This window comes from Oncorhynchus mykiss, chromosome 4, assembly GCF_057628025.1.
Source record: "Oncorhynchus mykiss isolate SJ-2025 chromosome 4, ASM5762802v1, whole genome shotgun sequence".
Lineage (NCBI taxonomy): Eukaryota > Metazoa > Chordata > Actinopteri > Salmoniformes > Salmonidae > Oncorhynchus > Oncorhynchus mykiss.
Window position 1 is genome coordinate 51,240,901 of NC_143025.1, and position 14,489 is coordinate 51,255,389.

A 14,489-nucleotide genomic window follows, 5' to 3' on the forward strand; every position below is an offset into this window, starting at 1 on the left:
TGCAAATTATGGTGGAAAATAAGTATTTGGTCAATAACAAAAGTTTATCTCAATGCTTTGTTATATACCCTTTGTTGGCAATGACAGAGGTCAAACATTTTCTGTAAGTCTTCACAAGGTTTTCACACACTGTTGCTGGTATTTTGGCCCATTCCTCCATGCAGATCTCCTCTAGAGCAGTGATGTTTTGGGGCTGTTGCTGGGCAACAAGGACTTTCAACTCCCTTCACTCCCTTTGTCTCTCACTGCTCTCCTCCGACACTAACAGTTCAAATGAAACAAAAACAAGCAATCTGTTTTGTAAAACAACAACGCTATTTCTAAATAGGATGGGGTCAGAATCATCATATCATAAATCACATCCCTCGTTCTATGGCACTGTGTGCACACCCAGGCCTAAATGTCTTTGCCCGTAACATTCACACGTCTATACAAAATACTAGGCTCCTGTGAATTGTATCGCTTCCTATGTGCAAGGCACATTCTCAAAAATAATGTGCCGTTGATATGGCATTATAAAAGCACTGAATAGTTTTTGAGGACAGCGTCTTTGGCAATCGGACGAGGGGCGCTCTTTGGACGGATAGCTTACTTTAACTAGCGAAATGAAGTATGCAGGTATGTCAATTGTGAATCATGAAAAAGCATGAGGGCAAAAACCTATGAATAAAACCCCTTTATTCATAGGCTACTTAGCTAATGCATGCCCAGAATAAAACGATGCACCAATGCAAATTAAGGAGAGGGTAGGCTATGCTTGGTTTTTAATCAAATTAAACGAAATGGGGGAAAACCAATTGCTTTTTTGTTTCTAAATACGAGATTCACCGGCACAAAAGGCACATCTCTTGTTCGATGGGCACTTTGCGTTGCGACTGGATAGGCTGCACTTCCGCTATCGAAATCCATGCGTTAAGACTAGAAATACATACTGTTAAGACATGCTTTTAGTGGGTCTTGAAACTTCCCTTCAGCACTGCATGAAATTGTCACTTTTGCACTTGTTTTTAAGGACACACCTTAAATATTGCCTCCCCTCCCACCTTAGTGTAAATTGCTGAGCCTGGCATAAGTGGTGGAAAATGCCAGTGCTCCAGTTTTTACATTATGAAATTGCAAACTCACTTGCATTTGACACTTGAACCTCTATCACCAGCCAAAAATAGAGCCTGAGATGCATTACTGAAGTAAAAAAATATATATGAATAAAGATAACCTACTTATTATTAGTGAGATGAATGTCTACCCACTGGGCACAAACTACCAAACACAATTCAATGTTACTTTTGTAATACATTAAATAGCCTAAAATAAAGGCTATTTTACAAACAAAAGTAACATTCAACCTTAAAATGAGTAACATCCATGGCCACATTTAGAGGTTACTGTAACTATACATTTCTTCTTATGTGTAGCGTGCATGTTCAGGATAGCATGGATAGCTCATCGCAGGTCTGTGGAGGTCTTCACAATTGCTGTAATAATCTGTGCTGAATCTCGAACGGCATTGATCACATGCACCATGTACTTTTAATGTGATCTCAACTGCAATCCAGGTCATTTGTCTCTAAAGTGATAACACAATCTGTTGTACAAATAAAAAAGATATCTGACATTGTATTCCCATTTGGACTTTGCTGTGCTTTTAAATGGTTTGAAAGCATATTGATAACATATTGGAAATTCAACACATTTTTGGCTGTCTTTTTGAGTGTGATCTCTTTGAATCAACTTCTCAACCAAATATTTCCCAATTATCCACGTTGAAATTATGTGGTGTGACCAGTGGTTAATGACTTGACTAATTTAGTGACTATTCAATTATGTTATGTTTTCCAGTTCGGATAGCAATCAATGAAATGGCCTTCCTGAAAACCCGAGATGAGGACGAGACAGCCAACCTCATCTGGAGCGACTCGGCTGTGCAGCACGAGAAAATCGCTGATCTCAGGAACTACCAGGTATGTAGGGAACAGTTTGACACATCTTTGCTTTGGTATGCCTGTGACCTTCCACATGGGGTGGGGTAGAGTTTCTTACTGTAAAGTAAAGATGTTTGTTTGTGAAGTAAGTTCTAAAGGGGGAAGGGTGCAGTATAATTTGTGTTGAGAAATTAATTAGAAAATAATGCAGTACATCTTGCCTCAAACACAATAGAGGTAAACACTTTCAGAGAACATCGGAGGGTTTCCATGTCTGTGGTTTTCCCGTCAAATTGGGCTACTTTGATAACGATGCCGCTGATGAAAATGTATGAGTTGCGGGTTTTTGGGGTACTTCTAAATTGGTCAGTTCTATATGGGATCCTTGGGACGTCCCTAACTTAACCTTAACCCTTACCTAAACCTAACCTTAAACATTTTACATTTTGACTTTAATGGGGTGGGGACGTCCAAAGGACCCCGGATAGCATGGACCCTTCTAAATTACACCTCAGCCACCAAGGCATTTAAAAGCATAAATGTATTTCACTGACCTGCTGCTGACTATCAGGCAGTGAGGCAGGCTGTTGCTGAGTGAGTTAGTGAGTGGAGGGGGCAGGCCAGAGGGGGGCGTGTGTGTGTTGAGAAAGTGGTGCAGCAGGCAGCTGAGTCACATGAGTGAGAGGAGTGCAGCATGTGCGCACATCATGATAGGTGATGTGAGAACAACGAACTAACAAGTGATGTGAGAACAACAATCTAACCGCACAGGTGTTGTGGAAGCTACTCTGAAGAAATATTTTACCAAGGTACCAATTACTTTACACTAAAAGAAGTTAAGCTGCACCAATGCTACCATTAAACTATAGTACTTAACTTTAGTTACTTTGAAAACTAGATCACTACATCCAAGCTACTTAGTGATAAATGATCATATCTAAACCTGAAATGTCACAGACTACAAATTGCAAGAACACATGTTGAGAGTGTGCAATTTAGCCTATTAAAAACAATGTTAGTCAGGTCTTATTCCGAAAAATAAAGGAAATTCTTGCTTACTTCACCGATATTTAGGGGTTCACAGCTAAGCTGAGAAACCTATTGTTATTCTCAGATGTTTTTTTTCTTGACATAGTCAAACAACTCAAGCATACACTGAGTATACAAAACATTAAGAACACCTGCTCTTCCATGACGTAGACTGACCAGGCAAATCCAGTTGAAAGCTATGATCCCTTATTGATGTCACTTGTTAAATCCATTTCAATCAGTGGAGATGAAAGGGAGGAGACAGGTTAAAGAAGGACTTTTAAGCCTTGAGACAACTGAGATATGGATTGTGTATGTCTGCCATTCAGAGGGTGAAAGGGCAAGGCAAAATATTTAAGTGCCTTTGAATGGGGTATGGTAGTAGGTGCCAGACGCACTGGTTTGTGTCAACAACTACAGCGCTGCTGGGTTTTTCCACACAACAGTTTCCTGTATGTATTAAGAATGGTCCACCACCCAAAGGACATCCAGCCAACTTGACACTACTGTGGGAAGCATTGGAGTCAACATGGGCCAGCATCCCTGTGGAACGCTTTCGATACCTTGTAGAATCCATGCCCTGACGAATTGAGGCTGTTCTGAGGAAAAAGGGGCGGGGGGAGGTAGGGCTGGGCAATATGGCCTATCTACATTTTTGGACAATTCACAATATATATCTCGATTTCTCTTGTTTTTCTCTAAAGACCAAGACATAATTCTTAATTGAATTTTCTTTATTAAAAAAACTAAATATACAAGGCCTCAAGGCCTATTTGTGCAAAACAAATGAACAACACTGCTTGCCAGGCTGTCATCATTGTATGCAAATCAAATAAAAAATTAAGAATGAAAACATGTATCCCTAAGAAGAATTTGCACAATAATAAATTAAATATTCTGTCAAACAAAATATCTTCCTTTACTTTGTTCTTCACAAGTTTCTGGCGAGGAACACAAGCCTGTCTAATGACTCTGGCTTGAGGCATGCCCTGTGACATGTCACAATGTTCCCACCTGTGCTAAAGACCCTCTCTGAAGGGGCACTTGTAGCAGAAATGCACAAGTACTTTTTAAGCAAGCTTACTCAGTCTTGGCCTCATGGAGACTCCACCACTCAAGTGGGTCTTTGTCTGGGTCTGTGTCAGGGGACATCATCAAGTAACTTGACAACTCAGTTTTGATGTTGTCCTCCTCTGACTGTGGGCCAGACAGCACTGTCTTCTTGAAGAAGCTTGCAAGTGTTTTCTTGCCCTTCTTAGACACAGGTTCACTTTCTTCTTCTTGGTGCACAGTTGTGCCAGGGTGACGTGTGCTTTCCTCAGCTAGCAGAGACTTCAGCTCCAAAACAGCTCTTTGTTTGATGCTCTCAATCTTGTCATCTGCTTTATATGTTGTCCTGAACCAGGGATCCACCAGCGAGGGTATATCAAGGAGTTCAACTGTGAAAGGATCTTCGTACTTGTTGTTGAGATACTGTAGTGTGGCACTCTTGATTTTCTTTGTGAGCATGCCCTCACCTTCCTCTGGCTACAGGAGGCTGCTGTTGAACAGGTTTAGCACAGGCTTGAGGTATGAGATGCTGACGTAGTTCTCCCCAGACAGCATGTCAGTGAATTCCTGTAGTGGGCCTATGGCTTTGTTCACTGACTCCAACACATCAATATCCTGATAGTTGGGCAGCAGGTGCATGCTTTTCTTCTCTGAGGCCAGGACTCGGGCTATGGCCTTTTCTTGTTCCAGGATTCGTTCTATCATCTTCTGTCTTGATCCCCACCTGGTTGGGGACTCTGTTGAGAGCTGGCGAGTGTGTAGACTGAGCTCAGTCTGTGCTACAGACAAATCTCTCTTCTTCTCCCTCTGTCTATTCTATTGTTTAGGAATGTTTGACCACTAGCTGTTTGAATATGTAATTTATATAATCATTTTGATTGAAAATGTATTAATTTAGTTAATGTTGTTATAATTAAAACAGCCTGTGGTTATTTGCTGTTGGATTGGCAGAATGACACAACTACTAACATATTAGCTGGCCTGAACATAACTTTTTTGTTGCACTTTAATTATCCAATGTCACACTTACCGATGGCGAGTTGAAGTCTGGGTTCAAAGCAGGCGGATCCAGTTGTTCAAGCGCAAATGCTTTTATCATGTTGCTCCCACTGTCAGTTGTCATGCACACCTGTCGGTCTTCGCTCATCAAACGTTCAGTTTGTCTTTTAGCAGATGTTTTGGGAATCGGGCAACTGGAATCGGCATTGCGTAGTCTCATGCATTCCTCCCATTCCCCCACGTGTTTCAGTTGCAGGTGATGGAAGAGGTTAGTTGTCCTGCTGCTTTTTGAAACAATTGTCTTTCGACACGTTTTACACAGGACATTAGTTTGCTGAACATCAGACCTCTTAAACCCGAACGAACCACTTCCATATTACTGAAAAAACATTGCTGCCCTGTTTGAAGATGATAGAGAGCAGTAGAGATACTCTGAATGATCGGCTATGAAAAGCCAACTGACATTTACTCCTGATGTGCTGACCTGTTGCACCCTTGACAACCACTGTGATTATTATTATTTGACCCTGCTGGTCATCTATGAACATTTGAACATCTTGGCCATGTTCTGTTATAATCTCCACCCGGCACAGCCAGAAGAGGACTGGCCACCCCTCATAGCCTGGTTCCTCTCTAGGTTTCTTCCTAGGTTTTGGCCTTTCTAGGGAGTTTTTCCTAGCCACCGTGCTTCTACACCTACATTGCTTGCTGTTTGGGGTTTTAGGCTGGGTTTCTGTACAGCACTTTGTGACATCAGCTGATGTAAGATGGGCTTGATAAATACATTTGATTTGCTGATTTCCTCACGAGAGGCTGAGCTGGCTTCCTCACTTTCCATTTTGGTGGAACTCTTACCGCCGCTACACTGATGCGGCGTGGTTACAATTAGTGAAAGGCTGTCTAGTATGCTAAAACACAGTCGAATATAACGGAAACATTTTTTTATATATCGCCCAGTCCTAGGGAGAGGGTTCAACTCGGTGTAGGTGTTCCTAATGCTTGGTATGCTCAGTGTAGATTGTTAACTTTATTTCTAATTTGGCACACAGAAACTAGAGGCCATGAGTAACTTGGTGAAAAATAATGGTGCCGATTGGCCTATAGGCGGTGCTGTTATAAGCGGTCTCACTAAAACTCTCATCCGCCACCCCGTTTGACCTAGAGACTTGAAACTGTATATGTAGGTGTCTTTTCTCATGCTGATCAGATTTGCCTCAATGACCTATCATGATAGATTTTCCTCCACTGGGAGGACACCACTGAAGAAGCCACTGCTGTCCAAAAAAAAAACATTGCTGCACGTCTGAAGTTCGCTGTGGAACATCCAGCACCTGGACGGTCCACAGCGCTACTGGCAAAATACTCTGTGGACAGATGAAACTACAGTTGAGTTGTTTGGAAGGAACACACAACACTATGTCTGGAGAAAAAAGGCACAGCACACCAACATGACAACCTCATCCAAACTGTAAAGTATGGTGGAGGGAGCATCATGGTTTGGGGCTGCTTTGCTGCCTCAGGGCCTGGACATCTTGCTATCATCGGTGGAAAAATGTATTCCCAAGTTTATCTATATTTTAGGCCATCTGTCTGCCAATTGAATGTCAACAGAAGTTGGGTGATGCAACAGGACAACGACCCAAAACAGAGAAGTAAATCAACAACAGAATGGCTTCAACAGAAGAAAATACACCTTCTGGAGTGGCCCAGTCAGAGTTCTGACCTCAACCCGATTGACCTCAAGAGAGTGGTTGACACCTGACATCACAAGAATATTGCTGAACTGAAACAGTTTTGTAAAGAGGAATGGTCCAAAATTCCTCCTGACCGTTGTGCAGGTCTAATCCGCAACTACAGAAAATGTTTGGTTGAGGTTATTGCTGCCAAAAGAGGGTCAACCAGTTATTAAATCAGGGGTTCACATACTTTTTTTTACCCTGCACTGTGAATGTTTACACGGTGTGTTCAATAAAGACATGACAACTTGTGGTTGTTTGTGTGTTATTCGTTTAAGCACACTGTGTGTGTCTATTGTTGTGACTTAGATGAAGGTCAGGTCAAATTTGATGACCATTTTATGCAGAAATCCAGGTAATTCCAAAGGGTTCACATACTTTTTCTTGCCACTGAACAACATATCTTGTAAAACAATTGTAGTTCCAATCCTTTAAGACCATCATTGGCTTACCTATGAATAAGTGACACCTCACTTGGTCAAGCCCAGGGACCAGCCAGAGTTTCCCCCTGTTGCTTGCATAGTTTTATGACCCTTCAGTGCTGTCTTGTCACACCAGGTGAGAACGGCCACGGTGAGCGCCTCAGCAGCAGCCAGTGTACCATGAGGGGAGCAGGAAGTAGCTTTGATTTTACTTTAACTCGTTTTAACTCGTTTCCTTGGTTCAACCCCCGTGGCCCAGTGCTGCTTACACACTGCTCTGCTTCGGCATCCGAGAAGAGGAGATGGAGGGGAGGTTTGGAGACAAGGCATGTCAGAGTCCCTGCTGTGTCCCCAATTGGGTTGAGGTCGGGTGATTGTGGAGGCCAGGTCATCTCTCTCTCTCTCTCCTCTCTCCTCTCTCCTCTCTCCTCTCTCTCTCTCAAATAACTGAGACATCAAGTGTGATGCTCAGTCAAAACAGTAACAAAGGTTTTTCAGAGGTCTTTGTGTTCCTTTGAAAATGGCCCCAACTGCATTTGAGCTCTCACTGCTGTGTAAACTTGACCTCCTCAGCTAGCGCCATGTGCTAGCCATCCATCTTCGGAATCAGCTATTTGATTACCCCGGACAGTAATGATCGATTAAAGCACTGCAGAGTCAAAGGGAATTAGGCATAGCTAAGTGAAGATACAGGAAGTGTAGGTTGGAACAAAACTGGTTGAACATTACTTCTGTAGGGTATATGCTCAACATGTCTCTCTGTGGCAATTGGAAGTATCACTACATACTTTGCATAGCTAGAATGATTCGACTTTCAGATGCAATAGTCTCATAAGCTTACAACAGAAAAAAGGAGAATAAAAGGAATCCCTGAACAAACGGTTTTGATTTTCACTCATGATGCCTCTCACATGCACAGCTTTCAGCCTAATTGTGAGATTTCTTCCAAATCTCAGAGCACCTAATTACATCTGTCTCGTATGTATAATCACGGATTCCTTTCACACACGTGTTCGTGTTTATTTTCTTCATTCCTTCTTTCTCTAGTTCTGTGATTTACTTGGAAAGTTTGCTGTCAAGCTGCAGTTCATACGAGCCTAATTAACGCCCCTGTTCAACCTCATTTGGTCAAAGAATACAGAAAACCCAGGCTTTTTTCTCTCTCCCACATTCAAAGCAATTCATTCATCTGTCACTGCCTACAATTGCCGGAGCTCCGATGCACAACCAATTACCTTACCCCTTGGAGTAAAGATTGATCGTCTTTTTTCGTTTTAAATTAAAAACGATGGGGTAAACCAAATAAAGATTAAGAAACGTCTAACAGTCACCTTTTGTTTTGAGTCCGTAATTGGGCATAAATGTCAGAACATTGTAATCTCACATCAGGGTTTTCTCTTTAATGTTACAATTTTGGGGGTGAAGTTGGAGGTAAACAGCGCAATGGCCTCAAAAACATTATTATGTCTGCATGTCTTTTTCTGTAGAGAATTAACCATTTCCCTGGGATGGGGGAGATTTGCCGGAAAGACTGTTTGGCAAGGAATATGTCAAAGTAAGTGCTTTTCCTGTTCTTTTACACCACTAAGTTGGTTACTAGTTAGTAATTGGCTAAGCATTATACAAACTTTGGGGTTTGTTATATAAACAATTTTACAGTGAAGATATTTATTTATCTTATTGTCCCCACTCCCTTTCTCTTCTCCCCGCACACAGAATGATCAAGAGCCAGCCTCAGGAGTACAGCTTTATTCCCAAAACGTGGATCTTCCCCGCCGAGTACACCCAGTTTCAGAACTACGTGAAGGAGCTGCGGCGGAAACGCAAGCAGAAGACGTTTATCGTCAAGCCTGCCAACGGAGCCATGGGTCACGGGTAGGTCAAGGGTGGAGGGTGAGGATGGATTGTCGGGCCATTACAAGTGTCTGACTGAGAGAAAGATAATAGGGGGGAGATGGCCCTGACATAAGCTTGGAAATAATAACGTGCCAGGGCCTCAATTATGTAATTCAGTCGAAAGAATAAAACGATTCTCACAGCAGGCCTCGTTTACAACTTTCCGTACATAAATCAGTGGATAGCGAGGACGCAGCCGGCGCCCTGGCAAGTCCATTCCCTGAAGGTCCCTGCATGTGATTGTTGAATCACCACAGATCACCACGGAGATCGGGTCTGACTAGAAATAGACCCTTCTGCCCCGGGCTGCTTCTATCTCTCGTTCAGAAGGCAATGGCAGCCAATTTAGGCCAAATGCAGGATCGTTATCACTGGGCACCAAACGCAAGAAGACGGCCTGGAACAAGGTGGGACTGTACCTGGACTTTTCCAATAACAAACGTACCTATTCGTTGTCTGTTGCAAAATGTTTTTAAACAGTTTTCCGTTGCTGCACAAATGATCACGGCGATCACAAAATCCAAAGGGTCTTTCAAGTACTGTATGTTGTGTAAAAAGTATTAGCCAAGTATTATGGCCCACCATTGCAATGATGTAAGACAAGAGTTGGCTACAGCTCAGACAGTATGCATACGAGGCTACCCTTTTTTCTTTTTAAATGGCTGATTCCTTTGGTACGCATTGTTTCCAGCACTATGTAGACAATGTATAGGCTGTTTTTCAGGGTCTGTAGTATTGTAAATGCTTGAAAAGAAGCCTTTTCAGCCTTGTAGTATTCTAAGGGAACTTAGGCTGTATTTTGACTTTGCACCAATAGATGGAGGTATTGAAGTGCGTATAACACTTGCGTGTGTATTGGCCCACACTCATTTCTGTTTGTCCTTGTGGGATATGAGCAATACTTATGGCCCCATGCTACAGTCAGTAAGCCCTTATTTATTAAAAAATAAAAGCTGGCAACGGCTGAATTATTGCAATACATTAAAAAAGTGAAAGATGATGAGATTAGCTCGGCCATTTGGAGGGGGATGCGAGAGATTTAGATTTGAGAAACGCACAGCGTGACGCAGGAAATTAAGTTATATCTTCCCCAGTAATTTATTTTCAGTCTGAGAACTAAATGAAGTTATTGTTTGTGTCTGAACCGAAGCTTGTTAAAAAGTGTTGGGCTTAAACACTAGATCCCCACTGGTGCTAAATTAAACCCAGGTTTTGATTACTTGACATGTGTGCTCATCAATCATGTCCTCTAATCTATAACCGCTCCGGCTACAAATACTTTTTAACCCTGTCCACATCATCTATCTTTCTATCAAAGTTATACCACTGACTTCTCAGATCTTCATCATACTTTAGACCTACTCTGAAGAAAAATATAAACTCAGAATGTGAAGTGTTGGTCCCATGTTTCATGAACTGGAATAAAAGATCCCAGAAATCTTCCATACACACAAAAAGCTTATTTCTCTCACATTTTGTGGACAAATTTGTTTACATCCCTGTTAGTGAGCATTTCTCCTTTGCAAAGATATTCCATCCACCTGACAGGTGCGGCATATCAAGAAGCTGATTAAACAGCATGATCATTACACAGGTGCACCTGGGGACAATAAAAGGCCACTCTAAAGTGTGCAGTTTTGCCACACAACACAATGTCACAGATGCAGTTTTGAGGGAGCGTGCAGTTGGCATGCTGACTGCAGGAATGTCCACCGGAGCTGTTGCTAGAGAATTTTATGTTAATTTCTCTACCGTAACCTGCCTCCAACGTCGTTTTAAAGAATTTGGCAGCACATCCAACCGGCCGTACAACCGCAGACCACGTGTAACCACGTCAGGTCCTGGGCTGTACGGCAACTGCTCCGCCCAAAACCATAAGGCTCTCCAGAGGGTAGTGCGGTCTGCACAACGCATCACCGGGGGAAAACTACCTGCCCTCCAGGACACCTATACCACCTGATGTCACAGGAAGGTCAAAAAGACCATCAAGGACAACAACCACCTGAGCCACTGCCTGTTCACCCTGCTATCATCCAGAAGTTGAGGTCAGTACAGGTGCATCAAAGCAGGGACCGAGAGACTGAAAAACAGCTTCTATCTCAAGGCCATCAGACTGTTGAACATCCATCACTAACATGGAGTGGCTGCTGCCAACATACAGACTCAACTCCAGCTCACTTTAATAATGGAAATCAAGTCTCAAGCCACTCAAGTCTCAATCACCACTTTATTTTAAGAATGTGAAATGTCAGAATTATAGTAGGGAGAAAGATTTATTATTTCAGTTTACGTACACTCAATTAGTATTTGGTAGCATTGCCTTTAAATTGTTTAACTTGGGTCAAACGTTTCAGGTAGCCTTCCACAAGCTTCCCACAATAAGTTGCTGAATTTTGGCCCATTCCTCCTGACAGAGCTGGTGTAACTGAGTCAGGTTTCCTCCTTACTTTCAGTTCTGCCCACAGATTTTCTATAGGATTGAGGTCAGGGATTTGTGATGGCCAGTCCAATACCTTGACTTTGTTGTCTTTAAGCCATTTTACCATAACTTTGGAAGTATGCTTGGGGTCACTGTCCAGTTGGAAGAACCATTTGCAACCAAGCTTTAACTCCCTGACTGATGTCTTGAGATGTTGCTTCAATATATCCACATAATTTTCCTCCTCATGATGCCATCTATTTTGTGAAGTGCACCAGTCCTTCCTGCAGTAAAGCACCCCCACAACATGATGCTGCCACCCCCGTGCTTCATGGTTGGGATGGTGTTCTTCGGCTTGCAAGCCTCCCCCGTTTTCCTCCAAACACAACGATGGTCATTATGGCCAAACAGTACTATTTTTAACTCATCAGACCAGAGGACATTTCTCCAAAAAGTACAATCTTTGTCCTCATGTGCAGTTCTTCCTTGCTGAGCGGCCTTTCAGGTTATATCGATATAGGACTCGTTTTACTGTGGATATAGACACTTTTGTACCTGTTTCCTCCAGCATCTTCACAAGGTCCTTTGCTGTTGTTCTGGGATTGATTTGCACTTTTCGAGCCTAAGTACATTAATCTCTAGGAGACAATACACGTCTCGTTCCTGAGCGGTATGACGGCTGCGTGGTCCCATGGTGTTCATACTTACATACTATTGTTTGTACAGATGAACGTGGTACCTTCAGGCGTTTGGAAATTGCTCCCAGGAATGAACCAGACTTCTGATTTCTTTTGATTTTTCCCATGATGTCAAGCAGAGAGGCACTATGTTTGAAGGTAGGCCTTGAAATACATCTACAGGTACACCTCCAATTGACTCAAATTATGTCAATTAGCCTATCAGAAGCTTCTAAAGCCATGACATAATTTTGTGGAATTTTCCAAGCTGTTTAAAGGCGCATTTAGTGTATGTAAACTTCTGACCCACTGGAATTGTGATACAGCGAATTATAAGTGAAATAATCTGTCTGTAAACAATTGTTGGAAAAATAACTTGTCATGCACAAAGTAAGATGTCCTAACCGACTTGCCAGAACTATAGTTTGTTATCAAGAAATTTGTGGAGTGGTTGAAAAACTAGTTTTAATGACTCCAACCTAAGTCTATGTAAACTTCCGACTTCAACTGTATATACTGTACTCTATACCACCTACTGCATCTTGCCTATGCCACACAGCCATCGTTCACCCATATATTTATATATATATTTATATGTTCATATTCTTTTTCATCCCTTTACACTTGTGTGTATAAGGTAGTTGTTGTGAAATTGTTAGATTACTTGTTAGATATTACTGCACTGTCGGAACTAGAAGCGCAAACATCAGCTAACCATGTGTATGTGACCAAAAATGTTTCATTTGATATGACCTCCACATCCGGCTTCTTCACCTGCGGGATCGTCTGAGACCAACCACCTCGACAGCTGATTTAACTGAGTAGTATTTCTGTGTGTAATTTGTATTTGTATTTATTAGGGATCCCCATTAGTTCCTGCCAAGGTAGCAGCTACTCTTCCTGGGGTCCAGCAACATTAAGGCAGTTATGCATTTTAAAAACACTACACAACATTCATAACAGATTTCACAACATATTCGGTGTGTGCCCTCAGGCCCCTACTCTATCACATATCTACAACACTAAATCCATCTGTACATGTGTTTGGAATGCGTATGTTATCATTTGTATGCGTGTGTCTATGTTTGTTGCTTCACAGTCCCCGCGGTTCCATAAGGTGTATTTTAATCTGTTTTTAAATGTCATTTTCCTTCTGACATGAGTTACTTGATGTGGAATAGAGTTCCATGTAGCCATGGCTCTATGTAGTTCTGTGCCCTCCCATAGTCTGTTCTTGTCAGAAGGTGGGTGTAGCTGGTGCATGAAGTCAGGCGCAGGAGAGCAGAATGGGTGAGCAACTTACTTTACTAAAAATAAAGTCACACGGTAAACATACACTTGACCAACAATAAACGGTAATCAATTACGCACAGGTGTAAACAGCACCCGTCGAAAACCAGCCATAACGTACCGAATGAACATAGAAACAATCACGCACAAAAAAATGGTGGAAACAGAGGGTTAAATACATGAACATATAATGGGGGAATGAAACCAGGTGTGTATAAAACAAAGACAACATAAATGGAAAATGAAAGGTGACGTCGAAACAACAAACAAGGAGAGGGACCGACATCGCGGAAGTCGTGACCGTTCTGGACTTGGGGACTGTGAAGAAGAGACCTAGTGGCATGTCTTGTGGGGTATGTGTGTCCAAGCTGAGTGCCAGTAGTTCAATCAGACAGCTCGGTGCATTCAACATGTCAGTACCTCTCACAAATACAAGTAATGATGAAGTCAATCTCTCCTCCACTTTGTGCCAAGCGAGATTGCGAGATTGACATGCATGTCTCTGTGTACATCCAAGGGCCAGCTGTGCTGCCATGTGCAGCCATTTTCCTAAGTCCCTCTGAACAAAGTCCAGGTGCGACAAAACTAGGGCCTGTAGGACCTGCCTTGTTGATAGTTGTCACGAACGTCGTCAGGGAAATGACAGGACCAAGGTGCAGTGTCGTGAGCGTACAATTTCTTTTAATGTTATAAATGTTGCCAACAAAACAAGAAACAACAAAAGTAAAGCTGACTAGGGCTACACAGTCCACTAACACAGACAACTACCCACAAAATACAAAGGAAAAAAGGCTGCCTAAGTATGATTCCCAATCAGAGACAGCGATAGACAGCTGTCCCTGATTGAGAACCATACCCGGCCAAAACATAGAAACAGAAAACATAGAAATAAAGAAACTAGAATGCCCACCCTAGTCACACCCTGGCCTAGAAAAAAGCCTCTCTATAGCCAGGGCGTGACAGTACCACCCCCCCCCAAAGGTGCGGACTCCGGCCGCAAAACTTGACTTTAAAGGGGAGCATCCCTTACGGCGGCGGCTCTGGTGCGG

The 14,489-nt window shown here is 42.5% G+C and overlaps 1 protein-coding gene and 1 pseudogene across 2 annotated transcripts in view; one reads left to right on the forward strand and one right to left on the reverse strand.

Moving 5' to 3' along the window:
* Window positions 1-14,489, forward strand: part of ttll7 (tubulin tyrosine ligase-like family, member 7) — a 122,346-nt gene that overhangs the window by 21,634 nt on the left and 86,223 nt on the right. For both annotated transcript variants that reach the window (XR_016495319.1, XM_021599946.3), the window contains exons 4-6: window positions 1,840-1,961; window positions 8,646-8,713; window positions 8,875-9,033. Coding sequence is in view for 1 of the 2 variants with exons in the window: in XM_021599946.3 (XP_021455621.1) it covers window positions 1,840-1,961; window positions 8,646-8,713; window positions 8,875-9,033 (349 nt within the window). In the remaining variant the exon portion in view is untranslated. The remainder of the gene's footprint in view (window positions 1-1,839; window positions 1,962-8,645; window positions 8,714-8,874; window positions 9,034-14,489) is intronic.
* LOC149984050 (E3 SUMO-protein ligase ZBED1-like) lies at window positions 3,796-4,460 on the reverse strand (annotated as a pseudogene).